Source organism: Sander lucioperca, chromosome 7 (genome assembly GCF_008315115.2).
Source record: "Sander lucioperca isolate FBNREF2018 chromosome 7, SLUC_FBN_1.2, whole genome shotgun sequence".
Taxonomy (NCBI): domain Eukaryota; kingdom Metazoa; phylum Chordata; class Actinopteri; order Perciformes; family Percidae; genus Sander; species Sander lucioperca.
In genome coordinates, this window is record NC_050179.1 from 31,327,402 (window position 1) to 31,353,580 (window position 26,179).

General features: G+C 39.7%; 1 protein-coding gene and 1 long non-coding RNA gene across 4 annotated transcripts in view; one reads left to right on the top strand and one right to left on the bottom strand.

The window, feature by feature from the left end:
• Positions 1-26,179, top strand: part of LOC116065871 (vascular endothelial zinc finger 1-like) — a 49,615-nt gene that overhangs the window by 18,546 nt on the left and 4,890 nt on the right. For all 3 annotated transcript variants that reach the window (XM_031321492.2, XM_036003035.1, XM_036003036.1), the window contains exons 2-4: positions 20,595-21,349; positions 25,414-25,483; positions 25,574-25,739. In XM_031321492.2, the coding sequence (XP_031177352.1) occupies positions 20,595-21,349; positions 25,414-25,483; positions 25,574-25,739 (991 nt within the window). The remainder of the gene's footprint in view (positions 1-20,594; positions 21,350-25,413; positions 25,484-25,573; positions 25,740-26,179) is intronic.
• LOC116065873 lies at positions 2,863-11,880 on the bottom strand. Its single transcript, XR_004108842.2, has 2 exons — positions 11,815-11,880; positions 2,863-3,157 (listed from the first exon to the last, which is right to left on the bottom strand). It is a non-coding gene; the product is annotated as an uncharacterized LOC116065873 (long non-coding RNA).

Here is a 26,179-nt window from a genome sequence, read left to right on the forward strand (position 1 = left end):
TTATTAATGTTACTGAGTGAGCTGTATAATGTATTTTTGTTAATGTTGAAATGGATTTTAAGACAGCAAAGCAAATACAGGCTACTCTTTTTGCACTTGCTCTGTTTACTTTAAGTTTTTATTTTTGTATTCCTCCTGAAAGTGACTTTATTTTGGCTTAGGTTGCACTACAAATTCATTTTACTTGAACAGTGCAGTGTTAAACAATTTTAATAAATAGAGATTTGAACCTTATTGAAATTTGTTTGGTGTAAATTGTTAATAATTGAGCAATGGGAAAATAATCGCTAATTGAAAAATTAATCGTTATATTAATCGAAAAATTAATCGATAGATTAGTCAACTAATCGAAAAAATAATCGCTAGATTAATCGTTTAAAAAAATAATCGTTTGGGACAGCCCTATGTAAGACAGTGGTTCACGTTTATGTTGTGTTTAAACCCCCTACTGCTAGATGGCTATGCCGAGATGCACCACTAGTGTCCTTGCCTAACAGTGCTTGACTTTTTGCTAGAAGCTAACAATGTAGCTGTGGCTGAACTTTGGCCTACTTTAGCATATAAAGATTTGCTCACTAAGAACCTGTGAACCACAATCCCAAACTGGCAGTTTGATTTTCTGTGTACTGAATTGTTTACCTAAACTTCTTTGACTTTTATGCACATCATGTCTTTTTTAAAATATTAGATTTTCTAAAATTATACTTAAAAGAAATCCCAATATATCGTAGGGGTGTAACGGTACGTGTATTCGTACCGGACCGTTTTGGTACAGGGCTTTCGGTACGGTGCACGTGTGCACCGAACGCAATCTTTTGTGTGCGGAACATAGGTCAATTTTCGTGTTTCCACACGAACATATTAAGTGGCGGAAGTCTCCGCGTTCAGCGCAAATCCCACCCTGCAGCTGATTTCTAAAGTTTTCATTGGTCATGTCAATATGTCAATTACTGTACAGATTGCCTACACCAAACACTGATCTCTAAACCTACCCGCCGTCACTGTAACCTAAACCAATGAAATCGACTGCAGGGCGGGATTTCCGCTGAAGTGGTTTGGGGAAAAAAATAAAAATCACACACCGTGTGCTGTACAACAACATACACGGCACGCTTTAGCTCAGCCTCTCGCTAGCTAGCGTCATGGCCAATGCAGACAAGCCCATAGACAGTACGGACAAGCCGGAGCATGAAGAGCCACCCATATCATTAAGGTCTCCTGTTTGGGAACACTTCGGTTTCCCAGTGAAATACGTCAACGGACAAAGACTAGTCGATAACACGAAAGCAGTGTGCCAACGTTGCTAACGCACTTGAAAAGGCATCACGCGAGTGTGAACATCACTACTACAAGGAAAAAAACGACCGTAATTCAAACGCAGCTCCCGTTGGCATTTAAACAGACCTTTGCTGGTAATTCCGATCGGGCCAACGCAATAACGAAAGCAATTGGTGTTTTTATAGCAGCTGATCTACGACCATAGTCGGTTGTTGACAAGCTGGGATTGATAATGCTGCACTGTAATCCATAGTTAGTTCATTATATTTTATTATGTGATATTGGTTTGAGACAGAGTATTTTATTTAGTGGAGAACTTTGCAGCAGTATTTTTCTTATTCTTTTTTTATTTTATATATATTTTATTTATTATATTTTATTAAAGTGTTTTAAAAAGTGTAAACAAATTGTTAAAAAAAAGTTTATAGTAATAAACAACCTGCAGTTTAATGTTTGCATTTCTTTCCCTTACCGTACCGAAAATGAACCGAACCGTGACTTTAAAACCGAGGTACGTACCGAACCGTGATTTTTGCGTACCATTACACCCCTAATATATCGCCTTACGCACAGTATCGAAATATATTGCAATATATTGAATCATGACCCATGTATCGTGATACGTATCGCCAGATTCTTGCCAATACACAGCCCTAGTCATCACTGGCGAAGTCATGGCAACCAAATAAACAACTTGTCACTCAATCTTAGGCAAAGTGACAAACAGCGACGAAAGCCGCAACATGAAACCCGCACTCACGTGGGTCCCGTGAAATATGACAGCTACAGTTTATTGGAAAATAGCATTGTGGACACTGAATTTGATGAATTTACTGTTTATCAGATCCCAGATGAGACGAAGCTAACGTTAGCGAACGCTGCGGTGACAGTCCCTCTGCCTTTGATTCCCCGCTGCAGTAGACGCTGTATTCTTCCGACACGCTGTATTAATGTTACTGTTTTAAAACCATTTTCCAGGTTAATAAGGGTGCATACCGCTCAAAGCCAACGTCAAAACCGTAGCTAGTAATGTTCACTCAGCGTTTTGTTTTGTTGTTAAACTGTGTGTAAAATGAGCGGTGACGTTAAATCACCCTACGGTACTGTCTATTCGCTGGATGGTTTCAAGTAGAGATGCACCGATTACAATTTTCTAGGCCGATTCCGATTTTTCATTGCGTTTGACCAGCCGATACCGATTTTAGCCAATTCCAATTTCATTTTTTTCTAACCACTTTACAGCACACACAAATATTTATTTTCTATCTTTTCTTTAATAGAAAATTTTACATTTTGCATAGAACATAGAACATTTTTTGAATAGATAATCGATCACTATAAAATAGAACCATATAAATTACTCCTGGGAAATTAACACACATCTAAAGTGCAATGTTATATATATATTTAGCAAACTAAACTTCTGTATGAAAACAGGGAAAACAGGTAGTGGCAATACAATAATATATAAATAAATAAAAATTAAATATAGCCTTAATACAGTATAAAGATATTTCTCAAAACACACACACAGGCCTGTTTGAACGTCAACAGTAACGTTACCTGAAAACAGCGTGTAGTTCCTTTTTTAGCAAGTTTGCTTTATTTGTCATTGTGTATAAATATGAACAATACCGTTGCTGTCAATGGGCTTATCTGCTAACGTTAGCTATAGGGCTGTAGCGATACACTAATCTCACGATACGATACACGACATTCAGCTCACGATACGATATATATCACAATATTCAGCCAACGATACGATTCGATATAATTCGATACCCTTACATCATTTTCTGAAAGATTTAAAGGGGACAGTGATTTTGGTGACATCTTGTGAGTGTTCCATTTACTTGGATTTAATTAATTGAACTGAAAACTAAAAACATCAACTAGAACTGCAAGCAGTTATGACGGGGCCCAAGCCACCCACGGCAGTCGCCCCCGACGCCCAGGGGAGCGCGCGAAAGCGGAACCCGAAGCCGGGCGGCGGGGAGGCAAACGTCGATAAATATCGAGAGGCGCGAGCCGCGACGCCTGCGGTATGTCGCCGTTGGAAATGTAGCGGTCAACAGTTCACCTCCATGCTTATACGGACTACCTTTAACCCTTTAAGCGCCAAAGTCGCAAAATTGCGACATGACGGCGTACTGAATCAAACAGCTGTTTTCTCTGAACAGAGTGTTATATGTCATTCATACTCCCCTCCACTAGTTGGCAGACATCCCATACTTAGACCTTAGCTCAGAAATACGTCATGCTTCAATGCAAAATGTTCGAGAAAATCCCATCCAAACGTGACTTTTTTTTGTCAAAAGCGACTAGCGACTTTTCTGGTGTTATTGGAGACTTTTGTGGTGTTTGGAGACTCGTGAAAGCACATATCACTCAGCAGTTATGTGCTCAACGAGGAGCGGTTGCTGCCGTGAGCCCCTCCCCCGTCCAAAAGCTCTCACAGGCGGTCAGTCTCTCAGTAGCCTCGCGCAGCGAGCAGAGAGGAGACACACAGCACTCCGCGTCCAGCCTGCATTGAATCACGTATGCAGCGCCGTTCTTGCCCTGGCTTACAGAGCGGGGTGTAAATGTAAATGTTTCTTCACTCTTACACAAAATAACTAGGGACACGACGCGGTACTGAATCAAACTGTTGTTTTCTCCGAGAAAAAGTTATACGAGGAGCGGGTGCTGCCGTGAGCCCCTCCCCCGTCCAAAAGCCCTCACAGGCGGTCAGTCTCTCAGTAGCCTCGCGCAGCAGTCACAGCCTGCCGTCAGAGCAGAGAGGAGACACACACCACTCCACGTCCAAGCTGCACATGAACAGCTTTCTGCTTACATGTATGTGCTACTATATGGCACAGTAGTCATAATTTTGAACTGTTGGTTTTACCATATACAGTTTTCCTGTCCATTTGTTAGGCTTTGTGGTTGGGTGGGGGCGGGTCTCAATATTGTTCATATTGTCTCTGTACTGTATAATAATAATGATAATAATGAAGAAGAGAAGAAAAAAGAAAAGGAAAAAGTGTCCTCCATTAGCGTGGTGGTCGGTAAAAAAAAAAAATTTAAAAAAATAACGCCTACTGTTTACATGAGTTTTGTGGTGTAGTAATAGTTCTAGTTTACGACTGTTGGCTTACAATTTACTTTTTCCCTGTTCATTTGTGTGTCATGTGGACAACATAACAAATGGATGGAGGGGGGTAAATCTGATGAAATAAGTTCAACTATCTTCTAAAATATCAGGTATTTCATGGAAATTACATAATCCAATATGGCCGCCGCTATATGACGTCATAATATGCAAATTAGATGGAAAAATTTACTCACGAGATAAACGTTAGGTCATTCTCAATATTTGTCTCATTTACACTTTGTCTCTATCTCAAACCACTTTCAAGCCAGAGCCTTCTGAAATTTAGGTGTCAAAATCTAGTATTTTTAAAAATAATACCCGGCGCCTAAAGGGTTAAGTATTCTCTACAATAAACAAACTTCTTAACCCCCCTGACCGCAGGGTACAGCAGAGAGAAATGAGAGAATGACCGAGAGGGTGGAGGGGGGAGGCAGGTGTGGTGGTTGAAGGAGCAGGGGAGGTGGTCAAGTTGTTGCAAATGGCGTCATAGGCGCCAATTTATGTTTTCCTCCGTGGGTGCTTCGTGGGAAATTAAGCATCAATGCCACCGACATAACCAATCACACTATGATAGATGCTCCACTTAGCACCAACTGCAATGTTTAATTGCACGGTATCGCCGCCTATGAATGGTGTAGATTTTGGATTGAAAAAGTGAGAGAAAAGAGTTGCATTTGTCCACTGTGAAAGTTGTAGAAACTTTGTCAGGTGGAGGTTCACTGTGCCGTCTACGGCACAGCTTGTGGCTGTGGCGTCGCTGTAATCTCCATTTATAAACGTTTTTATAACTTTAAAGAATTAAATCTTCAAAATATACAGCCATGCGACACACCAATTGAAAGCTTAGTCTCAGGATTCCATTAAGCCCACACAGAAAGCATAAGATGATTTACAGCAGTTACACAACTGCTACAAAGTTATAATAAATAAAACAATACAGCGTAAACAGCGCAGCCCGTGTATAGTGCATCCTTACCTGTTTCCTTGTCCCTTTAGCCACTGCGTGGATTTTTTGCCCAAAACTTTTTTTTCTTAAATCCCCAAGAGTCCAAGGAAATGGAATATCCAAGCCATTATATCCAAAACGAGCTGTTCGACTCACAATCTTGACTTTTCTGGCCGAATCACAACAGGAAATCGCTGAACTGTTTTTCATTTCCGCACTTCTAACGCTGCTCGCTTCTCTCCTGAGGGTCCTAGCAACTTGATGTAGGCGTCACTCTATTCTCTGACTTGCCTGACTTGCCATACCTGGTATAAGCCAATCGGTGCAGGTTTGGCTGTGATACACCAATAAGAAAGCTGAAGTCTCCTCTGACGCATTTTGGCCCACGTGTACTCGAGCGACATTTGCTCGGACCAGTTAGATTTAAATGCGCTAAGACCCATCTACATTTGTAGCCAATGAGCAGACAAGTCGATAGATACCAAATGTGCCAGTGAAATTTTAACCCTGTAATGGCTGGAGCTGTGTCAAAGCATAAACAGGGCCTCCTATAAGCATATCACACCCTGTGCAGTTTATAATGACTTATTTCTATATATTTATGTATATAGTTATTTCAAGTATGTTTATGATTGATGTGGATGTGTTTGTGTATTTGAGAAATGTTTTATTTTGTACTTTATTGGCTTTTTTCTTTGCACTTTTCAAATGGAAATCAGAAAAACGCACAGACATATGTAGAAAAAAATTCATATAAAATTAAAGCTGCAAGCAGCGATGGACGGGCCCTCGCTCCTCTGCGCGCGTCGGGGTTACCGGCGGTCGGCGCTCCTTGCGACCGTGCATTTGCGCGGCACTCAGACACCGCAAATCGTCACCAATGAAAAGGAACTCCCTGCTGCGTTCACACAAGACTCTACCTTAGATGGGTCAGCATTTATGAAAGGGGGCGTGGCTTGAACATAGGGGGCAGGCCAAACCATCACCAATGAAGAAGTAACTCTCTGCTGAGTTCATTGATACCTCACACAATGGTCAACCTTAAATTGTTCAAATGTTATGAAAGGGGGCGTGGCTTAAGCATAGGGGGCGGGCCAAACCATCACCAATGAAGAAGCAACTCTCTGCTGAGTTAAATGACACCTCACAAAAGACCCTACCTTAAACGGTTCAAACGTTATGAAAGTGGGCGTGGCTTAAGCATAGGGGGGCGGGCCAAACCATCACCAATGAAGAAGCAACTCTCTGCTGAGTTCAATGACACCTCACACAAGACTCTACCTTAGATGGATCAGCATTCAAAAATGTTATGAAAGGGGGCGTGGCCTGAGTAAGTGTGCGTGGTTATATTATAGGGGCCGGCTCATTATCACATGTAGACCACACATTCTAAGTTTCATGTAAATCGGATAATGTTTGTCATATAAGGCGCATTTCCTGTTGCCAGCGTGGGGCGCTATGACCAAAAGTCAAATATGGCCTGTAGGTGTGCTCAGGCCTGGACCCTTGTCAATCTTGAGAATTTCCGGGCAGATATGACAACGTACACTCAAGTTACAACAATTTATTTGTTCATCGCTCAACACTCAAAATGGCCGCCACGCCACGCCCACACCGTCAGACGAAAAGTTTTTCTTTTAATAACTTTTCATCTTTAAGGTGTTGGGATGATACAGACCAAGTTTGAAGTCCATCGGATGAAATCTCTAGGAGGAGTAAGTTAAAGTATAGCACCTTGACTTTTAGGCCTACTTCCTGTTGCCACTAGGGGGCGCTATGACTTTAAGTAAATATCGGCCTTTATTTGTCCTCAGGGTTGGACTCTTATGAATCCTGGAAAGTTTCGAGCGAATTGGACAATGTACACTCAAGTTACAGCAACTTCCTGTTTTGGTGGCAAAACACACAAAATGGCTGCACCGCCACGGCCACGCCCTATGACGAAAATTTTTTCTTTTAACAACTTTTCATCTTTAACTTCTTAAGATGGTACAGACCGAATTTGAAGTTGATCGGATGAAATTTCTAGGAGGAGTTTGTTAAAGTACGACGTGGAAATGGCTAAAATCGCACTAATTACGAACTTTCAATTCAAAATGGCGGACTTCCTGTTGGGTTTAGGATATGGCTCCAATGACGTTTTGTGTGCGACTTGACTTGATACACGTGTGCCAAGTTTCGTGAGTCTACGTTAAACGCACTGCAGGGGCTCAATTTTTTTAATTTTGTAGGGGGCACTAGCGAGCCATTTTTGCGCGCTTATTCCCGAAACCCTTAAAATACGTAAATTTTCACCAGACTTGATGCGACCGTCAAATTTGGTGAGTTTTTGAATATGTTAAGCCCCTCAAAAAGCCAATTCATTTGCCGGGAAAAAGAATAATAATAATTCCTTCAGTTTCAATAGGGCCTTCGCCGCTGTCGGCGCTCGGGCCCTAATAAATTTTTGATGTAGTAAGCTGAGACATGTGGCTCAACCTAGTTTAAAAAAAAAAACATAACTCTCCTGCGATCTTATGGGAAAAAACTACACTACCCACAATTAACAATACATTGCCATGTCCTTACTGTGAGACGCCTAAGACAGTGCTACAGGGAGACAGGAAGCACAGCTGGTCATCCTCGCAATGGCAGACCACGTGTAACTACACCTGCATAGGATCAATACATCTGAATATCACACCTGGGCCCTGTTTCAGAAAGCAGGTTTAGTGAAAACTCTGAGTTTGTTAACCCTGAGATGAGAGAAACTCTGAGGTGAAGTTACCTTTCTTTCTGAAAACGAAAACCCAGAGTCAGTTACTATGGTAACTGAGCCTGTGAACCTAACCTGGTCGGGAGCAGGTTTTCTTCAAGAAACCTCGAGTTTCTCTCAGTCTCCTCCCTCTGACACAACAGTCTCTCAATTCCTCATTCATTCAGTCAGTCTGTATCAGGCGCATTTTAGACCAGCTTGTTATCGGCATGAATAAAAAACATTGTGTTGGTTTATTAACCATGTTAGGCAGACTATAAAACTTTTTTTTTTTCTAAAAACATGGCATTTCCTTGTGTCGATGATCCCGTTGATGAAGAAGCTGCTTTACTTTGCAGGGTGTTATATGTCAAGAGATGATATTGAAGCTCCGACATTTTAATTTTCAGATAACTTCCTATCTCAGTGGTATCGTTTTTCTTCCCAGTCTGTTCCCAGTCCCAACCTTATCCGTCCTCATTTCAGAAACGTCACCCATCTTGGGCATGCTCTACATCCCAGTAGATCATTTGTGTCACATTCATTTTTTTTTTTTTTAAAACAGCAGTTTTCTTTACAACATTGATGATGTGGAGCATTTTAGTAAAGCTTCATTACCATTATACAATTTTTTCCTTCCCTATGATTTCTCTATCATGTTTATAACTATAGTTTTTAGTTGTGCTTTTTAAATATCCCTCAATATCAGCTGCAGCAGGATAACTGCGTGGTTGGAAACAATTACAGTTACTGATATTCTTGTCTATTTTATATTTAATATATCACATTACAATATATTTTAGTTTTCTAATTCATAACTTTGACAAACATGTATGCTATATACAGTAAGTAAACAATACACTACTTAACCACTTAATTTAAAACAGCTAAGTAACTAATGACATATTTAAAAAACATCAGGTTATCATATTTATCAGGTTCTCTTAGCAATCCAGTCCAAAGGCTCAGGATGCTGCAAATGTTGTTTAAATATGAAAAAGGCTGGTGGATTTAAGACACAAAATAATAATTTATTGAATTAATCAAATATGAACATATCTGTCATTGTCAGTGGCTTGTTGATCTTTACATTGTTAGTTAATTTCCTATCCTGGCCTGGGACACACATTCATACGGTTTAATAAAGTACTTATTGGACTTTAACTTATCATTGCACTTATTAAAAATAACGAGTGTAGCTGTCCTCAATTAGGTCATCCTGTAGGTCTCATCTGCGTTTTTTCCTGCATCCGTGTACGTTTGTGTGTGTGTGTGTGTGTGTGTGCGCGCGCGTCAGTCGCGGGGGAAACGGAGCAGCCCCGCCCACTGCAGAGAGCCGACAGATTGAAACAGCAGCCGCTGACTTCCGAGAGAAAAAAGGTTACAGCGTACATTGATGTTAAAATGTATACAGGTTGGCAGGACGGTCTGAAATGTTTTGCACGGTCTTTCGCTGTATATTTTGCTGGTAAATGTGAGATGTTCGAGTCTCACACACGTCTTCATATCAGAAACTAGAAAATGAATTTGACCCGTTCTCACTCCCGCTTGGTCAGTGGCTGCCATAGACTGTATATAAGAATTACTGTGAGTAGGCTACAATAAAACCTTTGTGAGTAAAAAGTCAATACTTATCAATGCACTCACCTGTAGACAGGCATAAACATGTAGAAAGCGATATTTCAATCTGCAAATAGCGCATTTTTACAAACACGCTAAAACAAAAGCTGTCTGTTTATCTTAGTTTGCCAGGAATCTTGAAATTTGGACAAATTCTTCTAAACTTAACGGCTGGCTGAACAAACCAAACTCTCTGCTGGAGCAGTAAAACTATGGAGGTATTATAAGACCAAAACAGACAAAATAATAAAAATTTATTTTCTTTATTTGAAAGTCCGGCCTCCATAGTGTCTGCTTAGAAAAATTCTGGCCCTTGGAAAAATGTAGTTGATGACCCCTGATGTAAAAATATTTTTGTTTTTTTTACACTTTATAAAAATCAAATATGTTGTATGTGAGATTTGAAACCTGTCCCATCACAAAACCATTTTGTCGCATTCAGGTACAATCAGAATTTTGAGAATACGACAATCATTTTTTTCAGCATCTTTCTAAAGTTACAAGAACTTTTCCTCTTTACGAATTGTATAATTTAAATGACACTAATAAGGGCCAAAACACGTCTACGTCGATTATAGCGCCCCCTAATGGCCGATCTTTGCTGAATTTGGTAGAGAGCCTCCGAGCGGCATGCCGAACTAGCATCACAAGTTTCGTGTTGATTGCATTTACTGTGGCAGAGATATTGCAATTGCAAATTCCCCATTCAAAAGCATTAAAACGTTGCTTATAGCGCCCCCTAAAGGCCAATCTTCGCCAAATTTGGTACAGACCATCGTAGTGGGATGTTGAACAAAGATCCCAAGTTATTTGCTGATAACATTTAATTTGGCCGAGATATGATATGATATGTGTATGGTAGCTAGCTAGGAAAATTTGTTTGGTCGTCAAATGCGCATACTTTAACGTAGCAAAGTTCCTTGGGTAACTTTTGGTCACGTCCATCTGGAGATGCTACGTACCAGGTTTCGTGCTGATCCGTCACACGGCCTAGGACGAGTTTGAAAAAGTTGGTTTTGCACATTGCGCGATATTGTGAAAAAACCTTTGAGCGGAAATGGCCTATATCATGTGATTCAGCTTGATTCAAGGAAGACGTGGATGTAAGTTATTTTAATGTGCAATGTGTAATGTGGGAGTTGAAGGCAAAAAAAAAACATCATAGCGCCACCTAGTGGTCCACATGTGTAATTTTTGGTAGGTGTGGTCCATGACCCATTGTCTATCTACCCTGTAAATTTAAAGTTGTTCACGTTAGTGTAAGTAGTAAATGTAGACGTGGGTCCCACTTTGACCCCTCAGTACCCCACTCTAGGGTTGGCCTCAGGAGTGGACCTAGATGGTACCCATCAAATTTTGTAAAAATCAGATTAGCGGTTCATGAGATATAAACTTTTTGTACTTGTAGCGCCCCCTAGTGGCCAATTTTTGTAAAACGGGTGAGTGACCTTCAGAGGGTCATGTTAAATAAGAATCTAAAGTTTGGCGTTGATGGCATTTATTTTGGCTGAGACATGGCAAAGTTGGTGTTTTCATAGTTGGCTACACAAATTTGTTTGTGCGTAATATGCGCAATTTTTATCCTATCAAAATTATTTTTATTTACTTTTTGTCCGGCCCATCTGGAGATGCTACATGCCAAATTTCGTGCCGATCGGTCGCACGGTCTAGTAGGAGTTCGAAAAAGTAGGTTTTTGATAAATCACGATTTTTCACGCATAAAAGTTTAGGCGGAAATGGGCGTGGCCTATATCACGTGACTCAGTTGGATCCATGGAACGCATGGATGTATGGTTTTTGAATGTAAGGTGTACAGTGTGGGAGTTATAGGGCCAAACGCGGTTTTTTCTGCTATAGCGCCACCTAGTGGTGGAAGTGGGTCTATTTTTGCGCCTGAGGTCCTTGCGGAGTTTGGGACCATTACTGAAAATGCCAACCCTCCACCATGTATGGTTTAGGCTGTAGTCGGAGTTTTAGGTGGGGAAGAATAATGGAAAAAAATAATGTATGATTAATCAGTAGAAAAACAATAGGGTTCTACAGCCCTGCTGTATGAACAGCATAGCTTTGCTATTGCCCGTTCTTACAGACTCGGGCTTGGACCCCTAATTACACAATATATGTCTCTGACTGGACAGAGAGTCTACAGCTTTCAAATGCTGGACAAAATGAATCAAAGATGTGTTGAGAAAATTAGTTCCATTTATTGAAACGGTGCAAACTGTAGCTTACAAGTCTTTGAAAAGTAAGTAAAGTGCAGTATTGCATTTAACAATGGAGAGTTAAAAAGTGCAGCAAGTGGCTTGTTCTGAACAGTTTCTTTGACAGCTTTTTTAGCTTGACACTGAACATATGAGGTAGGCAGTCTAGCCACCAGGTAAGTAAACATAGTACCATGGCTTCTCCTCAGAACACACCGCAGAAACGCCGACTTGAGCATATGCTCTGCGTGAAACGTAATACGTCTCCATAGCAGCAGGCGGCGCTGCTCTGTATTGTTTCCATTAACAGTCTGATTGTTTCCCAGAAAATGAAAACCGGCAGCTGATTGGACGAATGCATCACGTGGTTCTTTTTTCTCCGGAAATTCACAGCCAGACTGTCATGGCGGCTTGTTCAGAATACGATCTCATATTGTACTAAAATAGTTCACCGAAACGTGTTTCTGAAAACATTTTCAGCGAGAAATAGGCCATGCAGTTGCTGAATCTGTCTTCATTTCAGATCGACAAAGGTTAGTTTAAAAGATTTTCGTCAGATTTTGAGAGGCTCATCCGCTCGTCATTTCCGGGTGAGTCCCGACTGCCCTGTCTCCGACTGAACATGTCGTGTCGGCCAAAATAAATTGAAAATAAGCCAATTTGCTGACGACAGTGATATTTCTAAAGGACAAATCAATTCTTCAGAAGGCTTTAAATGTAATTTCTGTTTTCTCCAGGGCATCAGGCCTTTGCCTTAATCTTAAAAAATGTGAAATACTACCTTTGTATAATTGCACTGAGACAAACTTGGAGATGATTCCAGTTAAGACTGAGGTAAAATACTTGGGTATTCATCTTTCTAAAAACTTGGTAATAAGAGAATCCAAAAATATCACAGCGAAACTTGAAGAAATAAAAAGAAACCTAAATCATTGGTTAACAAAAGACTTAACTATTTTAGGACGTAACCTATTGTCAAAATCAGAAGGGATTTCTAAATTAATTTACCCAAGCTATTTTCTATATATTAGTTCACAAAACACAAGAAAAGCAAATACTATAATTTACCAATTCATCTGGCGTAATAAAACTTACTACATTAAAAAATCACAACTTGTAAAGGACTATAATAAAGGGCGGTTAAAAACAATTGATTTTGAATCTGTGGTTGGAGTTTTTAGAGTTAACTGGGTAAAAGCTTTTTTAGATAAACCTGATTCTCAATGTTATCATATTCCCAAAAACATTTTTGATAAAGTGGGAGGCTTAGAGTTTCTTTTAAAGTGTGATTTCGAGGTATCCAAATTGCCAGTTAAACTGTCTGATTGTCATAAGCAAGTTCTTCATTACTGGAAGATGGTATTGACTCATAATTTTACACCACATGGCTCCACCTTGTGGAACAACAGAGTGATGATAATAATAAGTAGAAAAACACTTTTTTTCAAAAATTGGTTTGAAAAGGGAGTTATTTTCATCACAGATATATTAGATAAACAAGGTAATTTTCTTAGGTTTACGGATTTTAAAACAAAATTTAATATACAAAGTTCGATAAGGGATTATAATAAGATATGTAAAGCAATACCAATAGCCCTATTAAATATGATACAAAACTATTTACATTATTCCAAAAGTCAAATAAATTTGCCTAAACTGCAACTAAACCAAATTCCCCTGAATAGCAAAAAATTTAACAATAATTGTATTAGCAAAATATTCAAAGGTAAACTATTTCATGATTTTAACCAAAATATAAAAATAAGGCATTTTGATGACAAAATAACAAATACATACATAAAATTCATGAAATGGCCTATACCTCCTAAAATTAAAGAAATGCAATTCAAAATTATAAATGGATATTATCCAGCAGCAGCAATGCTTAAAAAGAGATTTGGTTTTGAAGTGGAATCATGTGTGTTCTGTTCCCAGGAAGATGAAACTATTGAACATTTGTTTTTCTCTTGTTCAGTGATAAAAAGATTCTGGCAAGATGTCATGAATTGGCTGGAAACAAAAATGGGGAAAATGACACAACTAAAATTCTTTTTGGTAATGAAAACCTTCCGAAAGAACTTTTTAGAATTTACAATATCATAACAATAATGGGTAAATACCATATCCATAAATGTAAATGGCAAAAAAAAAATCCATCCCTAATGGTGTTTAAAATTGAACTGAGGGAATACTTTGCTTCTTTGAAACTTCTGAAAGACTCCAGTGTTAACATTTATTTTCTATGTGAAGATGTCTCAAAATATTTGTCATTATAATTTGTAAAGCTTCCATGCAACTTTATTTTAAGAATATATGTAGACTGAAGACAATATATGTATGTAAACAACTTTGACATGCCTTATGGACTGTAATGCCTTTGCTTAATTTATTTTATTTTAGTTTTATTTGTATTTTCCTTTTTATTGTAATTTGTTCTTTTGAACTGTTTAATTATGTTCTACACATAAGTCTCCCAACGAGAGATTTTGTAAATTGTGTTTTATTTATAAAAAAGTGTGTTCAATAAAAAAAAAAAAAAAAAAAAAAAAAGTGTCGGCCAAAATAAAGGCCGACGGCTCCTCGGACGGACGACGGCACGGAACACACCGAACAGATGGCCGATTATCGGCTCTGTGTGTCAACGCCCATAGACGTCAGCGTCTGTGTAAAGTTAGTACGGGTAACTTGCTCTACAGCGACACTAGCGGCTGGCTGAACAAATCGCTCTTCCTGCAACGCGAATGGGGGTAAACACGGGGGATTTGAATGGGACTTATGTATCGATACTCGCGGCTTAAAAATCAATACTTTCTTGGGAAAGAAAATATTGATTTATATCGTAGAATCGATAAAATTGCTCATCCTTAGTTAGCTACCGACGGTTACCTCGGAACAATCCAGCAAATAGACGGTACCCTAGAGTGCCGTTATCCGAAACAGATGATTTAACGTCACTGCTCATTTTACACCAGTTTAGCAACAAAACTAAATGCTGAGGGAAGATTACTACGTTTTTAATGTTGGTTTTGAGCGGTATGCATCCACACTAACCTGGAAAGCATTTTAAACCGTAACGTTAATACAGCGTGTCGGGGGAATCCAATGTCTCTTTTTTTTGTTTAATACTGCGTCTCCTACAGCGGCCAGCGGGGCGTCAGAGGCAGAGGGACCATAGCGTTTGCTAACAATAGCTTCTTGTCTCATCTGTGGTCTGACAAACGGTAAATTCATCAAAGTCAGTGTGCCCAACACTATTTTCCAATAAACTAGCTGTCATATATCACAGGACCCGCGTGAGTGCGGTTTTCATGTTCCAGTTGTTCAGCCTCAGAGGGGAGAGAGAGCGGCTGACTGTTCGCCTGAGATCAGTAGAGCAGACGGCTTTGCAGAGCCGTGTATAATTACGACTATGACATTTCATAAACGGCTGATTGAGCGTCAGTGCGCCGGTGCTACATGCATATAGCGGAAACCCTGCATGTGCACGTGTGGTGCTGATGTTGCGCGATGTAAATCATGCGGCGCTCGAGTGAATTTGACCGGCATAAATGTCAATCGGTGCATCTCTAGTTTCAAGGTAACGGTCGGTAGCCAACATTAGCAGATAAGCCTGTAAAGCTATTTAAATACAGTCCATTTACTTCTACTTTCTCCTCAGATAAACACCATTGATACTTCCATCTGTCCCTTTTGAAAATTTGGATTTATTAGCATATCATAAATAATAGATAATAGAAATAGTATTTGCCAGTATCTATTAGGTGCACAATATTGATAAATCCGACATTGCAATATTTCTTTTTTCTGCAATATATATTGCGATATAAAAAATAGCCAACAGGAATTTTCACCCTCTAGGGGGCACACCCTCCCTAAATAATGTTTTGTGCATTTTAAAGTTGCATGCATCAATATGGTACACTTTGAGCGCAAAATTAAGTGGCTAGGTCTAGAACCTTGTGCTCTTGCAAACAATCTTGTGCTCTAGTAAACAATTTAATCAAAAACACATGTTCTTTTATTATCCTGCGCATAGGTGAAATATTTATAAAATATTTGTATTTTTTTTGTCTGGTTCTTGTTTCATTTTTATTTATCACTCAATCACTTTTTTCTTTTCCCTTGCTTGCTTTTTTTTACTCTTGCGCTGCTGTGACAAGTGATTTTCCCTGGTGTGGGATCTATAAAGTTATCTTTATTAAAGTTAACTTATCTTATTTGAATGGTGATGACACCGCAAAAAAGTCACACCGACAAAGCATGGTAGGCGAGATGGGATCCGAGTTTTGAGACAGGTTGGGTGGGTTGTCAACATTGCCACAGACCCCTGATGCACCGATGACAGTCCGCTCCAGAGTCGTGCCCGCAAGTAGAGAGTGCGCAGCTCGGCCTCGGTGGCGATAGCGCGGGCCTCCATAGAGACATTTTATGCTCAATGCATTGTTCGTCGCAGTATTCTGTGTACGAACAAAATAATCTGTGAATAAGCAAGAAGTAGTAGAGAGCATATTAAAGGAAAGCCGGCTGCCTGGCAACAGTAGTAAACACATTCATGATAAACTGCAAACACTACATTTATCTACTCTTTTTTTACTCTTTGCAGCGCACTGCCATGGAGGAAATGCACCCAGCCTACCTACTATAGATAATCATGGGAAAACTATTAGTCATGAAAATAAGAGTTGTGCAAGTCTTCCTTTGATATGAAGCAGCAAACAAGTCGTAGCATGACATGTTTGACCTAATTTGCCTGACTTGACATCACACGCCCTGTGATGTGACGGATGCGCACATCGCAATGTCGATGTTGAATTCGATATCATGCAGCACTAGTACCCATATTAGCAGTATGGTATTTACATTTCCCCACACAATAAGGCTGCTCAGTGCACAACCTAAAGATGGCCTTTATTCAGATCTGCTTAACAACTTAATTAAGAAAATTAAGTCTGCATCACATCTTTATTTTTTCTTTCATTATTTTGTAAAGTCAGTGTTTTTCCACAGGATTAGCGTATTTGTGGTGGCGGGGTTAAGAGGTGAAGGAGGGGTTTGAGGGGAGGAGAGCGTTATTTAGGCCTACATGGATCATTTGCAATCGTTTCTAAAAAGCATCATACATCTTACAATTACATCCCAGGATATAGTGTCCTCTCACAGAAAGTCTTTGGATCAGAATAAAATCTGTTTTACTACTGTGACTCTGACCGGGTGTCACACTTTTATTTATTTATTTATTTTATGTTGAAAAGGCAGAGAGAGCGAGTCATGCCAGAGTTGCCCAATGTATGTGAGAGGGAGAGGGTCCGTGAGTGATTAGTTACTGCTTGGGTAGGTAACGTCATCTACACTCATGTATGCATAACAGATGCTGTTGCACAGCACTGTTACCATGTTTCCGTGGAAATCATGATGTCTATAATACATTTACGAGTGGTGATCTGCAGCCGAGGTTCATCCATTTTGTTTGCTAAAGACCGTACATTGGAGAGGAAAATGCTGCGAAGTGATAGCTGATATTAGCTCTCCTCTCTTTGTTTACGGTCTTAACACCCGCTTGCCTGCACTTCCGGTCGGTGGAGCTGTGTTGGTAGACCTCGGCAGTGCTGTAGTATTTGGTTTTGTCACAAAATCGGCCGCGACATTTGCCACTCACTTGGGCGAGATAGGTTATGTTAGAGACGCGAAGAGAGAACGCTTCTTTGAAAAAAAAAATTCATATAGTAGGGCTGCACGATTATGGCCAAAATGATAATCACGATTATTTTGATCAATATTGAGATGACGATTAATTATCACGATTATTTGTTGATTTTAACCAAAACTAATTTTATTGTCACATAGGCTAATTATAACTGCTTTCACATCCATATTGTGCTACATTGCTGCTAATACATCCATATTGTGCATCCAAATTGTGCTACATTCCTCCTTTGTTGAAGGATATTATGAAGCAGTATGCCATTTCAGCTGTTGTGCGACCACGCAATTTTCTGTTCACGTTAACAGCGCATGTTCATGTTAACGGCGCATCGGTGCCCGGTATCCACCGGACGAAATAGCAACGCGGATTTCGGTGCCTCATTACAGTGCCACTTAAATGTCTGCATTGCCCTCTGATGCTCCAAAATAGACGTTAAAAGCAACAGAAACTACACACACTAGTAATCACTAATAACACGTTACACAGCAGGTAACGTTAGCCTACCATTAGCTACAGTAGTAACTGGATTAAACATGGTTAAAATGCTGACAGCTAAATGGTGTAAAGTGTGACTGTATTTGACTGTAGAGGATTCCAACAGCGGAACATACAACAGCTAAAGCTAAGAGCTAAAAGACACAAACTAGCACTGGTCACTGCTGTTGTCTGAAAAACAACACAGACAGGACAAAATGTTGCGGAAACTGGTAAACCTTGTGACCAACTTATGACCGACTGCTAGATATTTGTTGTGGAATTTTCCTCACTTTACTCTGTCCTCTGTGACTATCTACATCTAAACTAATCGGCGCTGTGCAGGGAACAACTCTGATTGGCTCATGGAGGCACGTCATCAGACAGTGATTTACGGAGCGCTAGATTGGCTTTGCAAAAAAAAACCTTTGATACGGAGCGTTCTATGATCGGAATGACACATTTTAAATATCGCTCGATTACGCGTGGGAAGCCAAAATCGTGATCGTGATTTAAAATTTGATTAATTGTGCAGCCCTACCACATAGGCTGCTAAATATATAAATCTTACCTCGTAAAAACAAATAGTGCTTGTGTGAGTGTTGTGAGCTCATCTGTCTCTGGCTCCCGTATCACTCAATATTTCCCACGCTAGTTAGATACCCCCTTTCCATAGAAGTCTAATTAAATAGATATTGCTCGTTTATTAGTGTAAACGAGAAAAAAAGCGGGGCTGAGGCAATAATGTTGTAATTGACAATAATAATACTTACATTTCTTCAATATTAGCTACGTTGTTTAAAAGTTGTCATTGAAATGACCAATGATGTTCCAACGTCTTGTCGCTGGCGCAGGACCAAAGATTCTAGAGCGCTACATTTGCTCTTTAGTGTATTATTTAATTAATATATTTTAATTTGCTATGGGAACTAAAGTTATGTTAAGGCAGGACATCTAGGTGACATTCACAGGTGTACAGACTTGAGCAGGTGAGGTAAAACATGCACTGGAGCCCGGTACAGGAGCCCCGCCTAAAGGAAACAGTGATCGAGGGCGTGACAAAAATAATCAACTGATTAGTCGACTACCAAAATAATCATTAGTTGCAGCCCTAATCATTGCTAAACATTGTGCCAAAATATGAACAATAACGTTACCTGAAACAGTTGACTTAACGTCACTGCTCATTTTACATAGTTTAGCAAAAAACAAAATTCTGAGGGGACATTACTACGTTTTTTTCATGTTGGTTTTGAGCGGTATGCATCCCCACTAACCTGGAAAACGTTTTAAACAGTAACGTTAATACAGCGTGTGGCGGCAATACATCTCCTGCAGCGGGGAGTCAAAGGCAGAGGGACCCCAGGGTTCAATAACATTAGCTTCTTGTCTTATCTGGGGTCTGATAAACAGTCAATTCATCATATTCAGTGCCCGTAACGCTATTTTCCAAGCGAACGGAGCTGTCATATTTCACTGGTTTTTCATGGTAAATCAGCCGTTGCTTTCGTCGCTGTTTTTCACTCTGCCTGAGGAGAAAATACTGTACTTGCGCTGTTAATTTGGTTTCTATGACTTTGCGAGTGACGACGTTCTGTCACTGTTCCAGTTGCTCACCCTCAAAGGGGAGAGAGAGCGAATGACTGTTCTCTTGAGTTCGTGGAGCAGCAACTCTGCAGTCGTGTAATTACGACTTCATGACATTTTTTAAAACACTGAAGGAGCAGCGACAATCGCTCCTTAAGTGGCGGACCGAATGTATATAGGGGAAACACCGCGTAATGTGCTAAATAATCGTTTTCCTCAATGACTCTTTTTTTTGTGATTGTTAGGAGCCGTAATCACGATAAAAAAATTGACTAATTGCACAGCCCTACCTACATTACCAACCTGTGCCGCCATATTACATTGGTAATAAGCAATATGGCAACGTGATTAACTTTAATGTATGTTAACAGAGCAGTGTCTGACACTTTCTGACAGCACTTTACTGCCGAGCAATACGATTTTACCCATTTAATAGTAAAAAAAAATAGAAAATCAATACGTTGATATTGTGGCAGCCTGCCACAAATAAATCAATGTATGGAAAACACTGAAAGTAACAGTGTTTTTTATATCTGGAGAGAAGAGTTTGTTGAAACCAAGATATAAATGTTATTTCTGCTGTTTTAATGGCTAATATTTTACACTGGAGCAGAAACACTTCCCCTTTCCTATTTTGTTGGTCCTTTGCTTCATAGTAGTAATGGCCAATTAAAGCTGCATGAAGCTTTGTAAACCATTTTCTTTATTTTCTGGGCCCACTAGATGGTGCTCTCTGTTCAGCAGTGTGTTGAAATTACACTGAATTGCCATTCCTTTAGCCTTTTTTTTTTAACCAAAACCGCCATCTGGGGGCCTCATTAAATAAATAAAATAGTTCACAAGGCTTCATGTGGCCATCACTACGTCATATGTGGTTCACTGATATGTATTAACATCATTTTACTTTCTCATTACAGCAGGCCAATGAGGCTCTGCATCACCAGCACCAAGTAGCCGGAAACAGCCTCTTGCCTTTGCTCAGTTCTGGAACGGAGCCGCCTGATCAGAAACCGGTGCTGCCCATTCCCTTGGACCAGAAACCCCCTGTCAGTGCTGCAGAACTTCTTAAAGACAATGTGGCTAGTGGGACTGGGGGAGGAGGATGTGGAGGGCCTCAAGTTGCCGTGGTCAAAAAGGAGCCCAAATCAAAGACCCCCTTTATCTGTGGCTACTGCAACAAGGCTTTCCGGGACAGCTACCACCTCCGGCGGCACGAGTCTTGCCATACTGGCATTAAGATGGTTTCGCGGCCCAAGAAGACACAAACAGCCCCCACCATGGTGCCACTCATATCCACTGTACCACGTGAGAATAGCGGAAATCCTTCATACATTACTACAGTAGCTGGTATCCTGACTACAGCCACAACGTCAACATCCACAGGTACCAGCATCATGACCCCAATGCAACACCAACAGCAGCAGAGCATCCCTAAGAAGCCACCCAAACCAGTGAAAAAGAATCATGGTTGTGACATGTGTGGTAAGGCCTTCCGAGATGTGTACCACCTCAACCGCCACAAGCTGTCGCACTCTGATGAGAAGCCGTTTGAGTGTCCCATCTGCCAGCAGAGGTTCAAGAGGAAGGATCGCATGACATACCATGTCCGCTCCCATGATGGTGGAGTTCACAAGCCTTACATTTGCTCTGTCTGTGGCAAGGGCTTCTCCAGGTATGTGAACATCATTTTTGAACTTTTTGAGGACTGTATTTGATGACATTTAAAATGCCTACCATATCGAATGATAGACACTATAAAAAAAAGTTGAAAATAGGGCTGAGTGGTATGTCCTAAAAATAAAAAAATATTTTTTCATAGAATGCCTAATTTATAATTTTTTTTTCTTCTTTTAAAAAAAAAAAAAAAAACTACAAAAGACAAAGGAATTATTCAAATAAGTTTTTTTTTTTATTTTAACAAAAATAATTAACAAAAGCAAACCGATGATTTCCCTATTGGGATTAATAAAGTGCAAACCTACCTTTCACCTTTCAAAATGTGTCTTCAGATATCACCAACCTATCTGCATGGATTGGTGGTAACAATGTAGGAGCCGCACAGTTTTTTTCCCCCCTGATACAGTGTAGCTCCGTGATTGCTAACCCCCTTCACTTTAACCAGCAGGTAGCACACAAGACACAGGAACACGGGGTCTTGAGGAGTTGTAGCATTTATTGACCAACAGATAAACTGTACAAAGACTGTAACGTTCACAGACTGTAACATTACTGCTAACTTCATACTCGCCGACAAACACACCTCCCTCTCTCTTTTTCTTTCTCCACCGCACATGCATTGTGTGTGTGTGGCTGACACTGTTTATGTGTGTTTGTGTACACAAACCGTGTGTATGCTGAATGTTTCACAAAGCACGTTTAAAGTGGCCTTAAAGAAATGGTACCATGTAGCGTATTTAGGGTTGGGTACCGTTCACATTTTTACCGGTACCTTGAAATACGGTACCCAACGTTAACAGTACCTCTTTACCTCTTTAATAAAAAAATATAATTTTAGTTTTAAAAATAATCCCAAACCTATTCATCATATTCATATAACATTTTGTTGTTTTATTTATTCATTTTACATGCCAGACAAATAAAACCCCTCTCCTCTCACAAACCTTTCCCTTTGTCTACAATTTGGGCCTCTTTAACCTATAAAATCAAATAATTATTCATTTCTTACACTGCTGTGTTTCCCACAGGTTGAAAATTTACTTGTGGTGGTGGGTGGAGCAGGATGTGATGGCTGGGTACAGTAATAAACTAGTCAAACAAAGGTTTATGAACTATTTATAGAAAACAATGACTATATAACATACAGATATTTTAAAGAAATAACTATTTACATATCAAACAATCCAGAATAAAAGATGATAGAGATGACGTGTAGTCTTAATGTGCATCATCAATTAAGTGGTTGGTTTGTCAAATACATTTTATGGTTCAGCAGATAAAATACCTGATTACCTGGAGCCCAAATGTTATATAGGCCTATATTAAGAACTTAACCTTAAAACTATGGGTGCATGATTCAGAAAATGTCACGATTCGATATAGACTTTTAGGCTCAAGATTTGATTAAAAAATCGATTTTCAATTCAAAAACGATTCTCAATTTAAAAAAAACTAAACAAAAAAAGATTCACAGTATGTAAATGTAGTTACTTTCCCATGTGATTGCAGTAGACATACAATTTAAAAGAAAAGAAACACAACAAATTAAATGTAGTTTGATATTACTGTATATGTCTTCATACAAAAATAAAAACTTTTGCAACTAAAAACTGCAAAGTGCCAAGCTTTGGCCAGCTTTCAAATACATTTAATTCAAGTATAAAATAAAACTGTTAAATAAAAAGAGCTTTTCGTTCAGAGTTTGGTGAGAGTTTAGAGCAAGTTTACTTTAGGTTGTTGTTTGCCCACGTCTTTAATGTTAATCTCTGGGTGATGGCATACCATGTGAGTTCTCAAGTTTGTGGTGTTTCCAAAATACTTAACTTTTGCTTTGCAAAGCCAGCATATAGTATGATTCCTATCAAGTTCCGTCTTCCCCTCAAGGTTATAAAAGCTGAAATGTTTGTGCCAACTAAACTACTTCTGCTGCACTCGTTCTTTTTATTATAACAAGTGCCCAGGCGTCATTGTGAATTCGACACAGCACCATATATGGGAATGGCGAGCTAAACTCATTTCAGGACAATAGTATATACGCCATTACAAAACGAGAATTTTTGGAATTCTATGAATCGATTTTGAATCGGTAGAGCTTGAATCGCGATATGAATGTGAATCGATTTTTTTTTTTTTTTTTGCACACCCCTACTTAAAACCATATGATCCATACAGACAATTACATGTTATTATAAATCTCAGTCAAAGTGTCCTCCCAACTCCTGTTTAATCATATTGAACTAATGCTATCTAAATTTAGTTATTGTTAATGTTGTTTGTTATAAATCTTTATTCGTTCTTTAAAGTGTTTCAATCCGTGTTTTGGGGATCCTAATAATGTTTTTTAGGCACCAATTTATTGTAAAAATGGCTATATTTATGGCAAGGAAATCACAAAATTCTGGTGGCAGGTAACAATTCAAAATACAAAATATAATGGAATATCATTATATTCAGTATTCCAGTAAGGGGGCTTCCACATCCGGGACATGGGCCTGGATAGACTATACTTGACCCCAAAGTCCAGTTGTTTAATCAGTAGGCCTATGAACAGGGCTTTATTGTAACTTCCCCCCAAGGAGCACGTTTTGCTCCCAAGTTGAAAAATGTAGGATTGACTTACATTGGCTACTGCTTTTACTGCTAATTTGTACAATAATACAATCATGTCATACAAAACATTATGAAGTGTAATGTTTTCTACATTATATTGGCCTGCACTTCGTATCAAATGTTAAAATTAACTGTACCAAAACACCAAATTGGACTACTATTTAACACAAGACGTTTTTAACTGGTCATGAAACTGTCTCAATTTAATACTGATGCTGTCAGACTGCCGCACTCACAGACAGCAGTCAGAGCTCCGGCAGAGCTCTGCACCCGTCAGCAGCGGCTTCTCGCTGCGCAGCCAGTCCCCCAGAGCAGCATGATCACCGGGAGAGTCCGGTACAGCCTGAACTCTGCAAACGGAGATCCCATTAGCGCTAGCTTCACAGCGGAGCGTTCAGTTCCATTCAAAACGATGCAGTTTAGCTGTCTTATCAGTGCCAGCTGCATGTGTAAAATATATCAGCTGTGGATGAGAGGGAGGCTGGCTGCTGAAAATCAGACATTTTGGCACTGGTGATTTTTCCTGGGTGCTGGCAATAAACCTCTTTGGTGGGCGCCAAGACTTTCTCTACGCAGGAAAAACCCTGTCAACGTAATAAAATGTTGGGTTTTATTCGGGCTCGAGTCCATAAGTACAGTTAATGAATACAGGCACTGATACAAAGAACAGGAACTGAAGGGGCTTGGTTAGCACTATTAGCTTCGGAGGGGCTGGAGGCCGCTGGTCTGTGTGCGCTGTAAAAAAAAAAAACATTGTTGATTGGACAAAAATGTAATTCAGATTTTATCTACCTAGGCCGGTATAAATCTACCTAGTGGGGGCACCCAAGTAGTACTATTACTATGTATGGGAAACAATTCAATTTTATTTTTATAAATGCAGCAAACATGTCAGCAGTATGGAAGCACTGTCAAAAAATGGCAATATTTAACAATTTCGATCCTAGTTACTTGTCGGCTCCATGCGCAAGCACCGACAGCAAGAAACTGTTTAGCGCTGCATTTCATGTCATTGACGAGAAGAGTGTTACACCTTTCCAATTTGGGCTCCCAGACTGTGGTCGGGAAGCACAGCTGGTAACACCCTTTAGTGTACCGGCTGTATTAACAACAGATAAAGCCACAGTGTCCTGAGAAGCTTGTCTAGTAACGCTACCACCCAACACTTCTTGCAATACAAAATGGATTTAGTGCCGTGACGGCATCAGCACAGGTTGCTAATGTACTTTTTAATTTGCCAGAAGGTGTCATAGTGACGCATGCTGATTCAACCGGTTAGCATAAAATCAAACAGGTTAAGTCTCGTACGTAAAACCGGAAATCAAAAGTTGATACATTTTTCTGCCATATTACACAGCCCTAATGTTTTACGTCAATAAAATTATGTTACTATTAAAGCCAAAGCTGAAGGATTTCCTTTTTCTTCCTTGTCTTCATCTCACCTTGCAGACCTGATCACCTAAGCTGTCATGTCAAGCATGTCCATTCCTCAGAGAGACCATTTAAGTGCCAAGTAACGGTAAGAGTCATGACTCAGTCTTCTGTGTTACTATTCGACATAGAAATAAATTAAAAGAATAAAACAATATTCACTGCTTTTATGTCCTAGGCCTGTACCTCCGCCTTCGCTACCAAAGACCGTCTGCGCTCCCACATGATCAGGCATGAAGGCAAAGTGACCTGCAACATCTGTGGCAAAATGCTAAGCGCTGCCTACATCACAAGTCATCTCAAGACGCATGGCCAGGCCAGCTTCAGCAACCCATGTAACAAAGGTAAGCCATAGCCTACTTTGTCCACTTTTCAAGTTTAACACATAATCAGCAAGCAAGTTGATACTGATGGTTTCTATCAATACCACACTCATCCAGCGGTGATTTAATGTACAGTGGAACTGAGCTACAGACTGCCACCACTACCTGCCTTAAGTGCAGCTCAAGAAGTCAGTTGTTCCCCCAGTCAGTGCCCTAACTGATCTGCTGTCATCAGCTTTTAAGTTGTGGTTTTGATGCTTTTAACTTGAAAAAAAAAAAATTGTGTGTTGGCCGTTTGTGGAGTGAAACTGTATTTTCACCTTTGTTTTGTTTTGTTCAGGAGCAGGCTTCTCAAAAACGGTTAAGGGCATGATGACCTGAATCTGATGCATAATTTGTTTTAGCACTAACCACTTGCATATAGTCCTTTTTCACTCAATAATTAACATAAGCATTCCTGG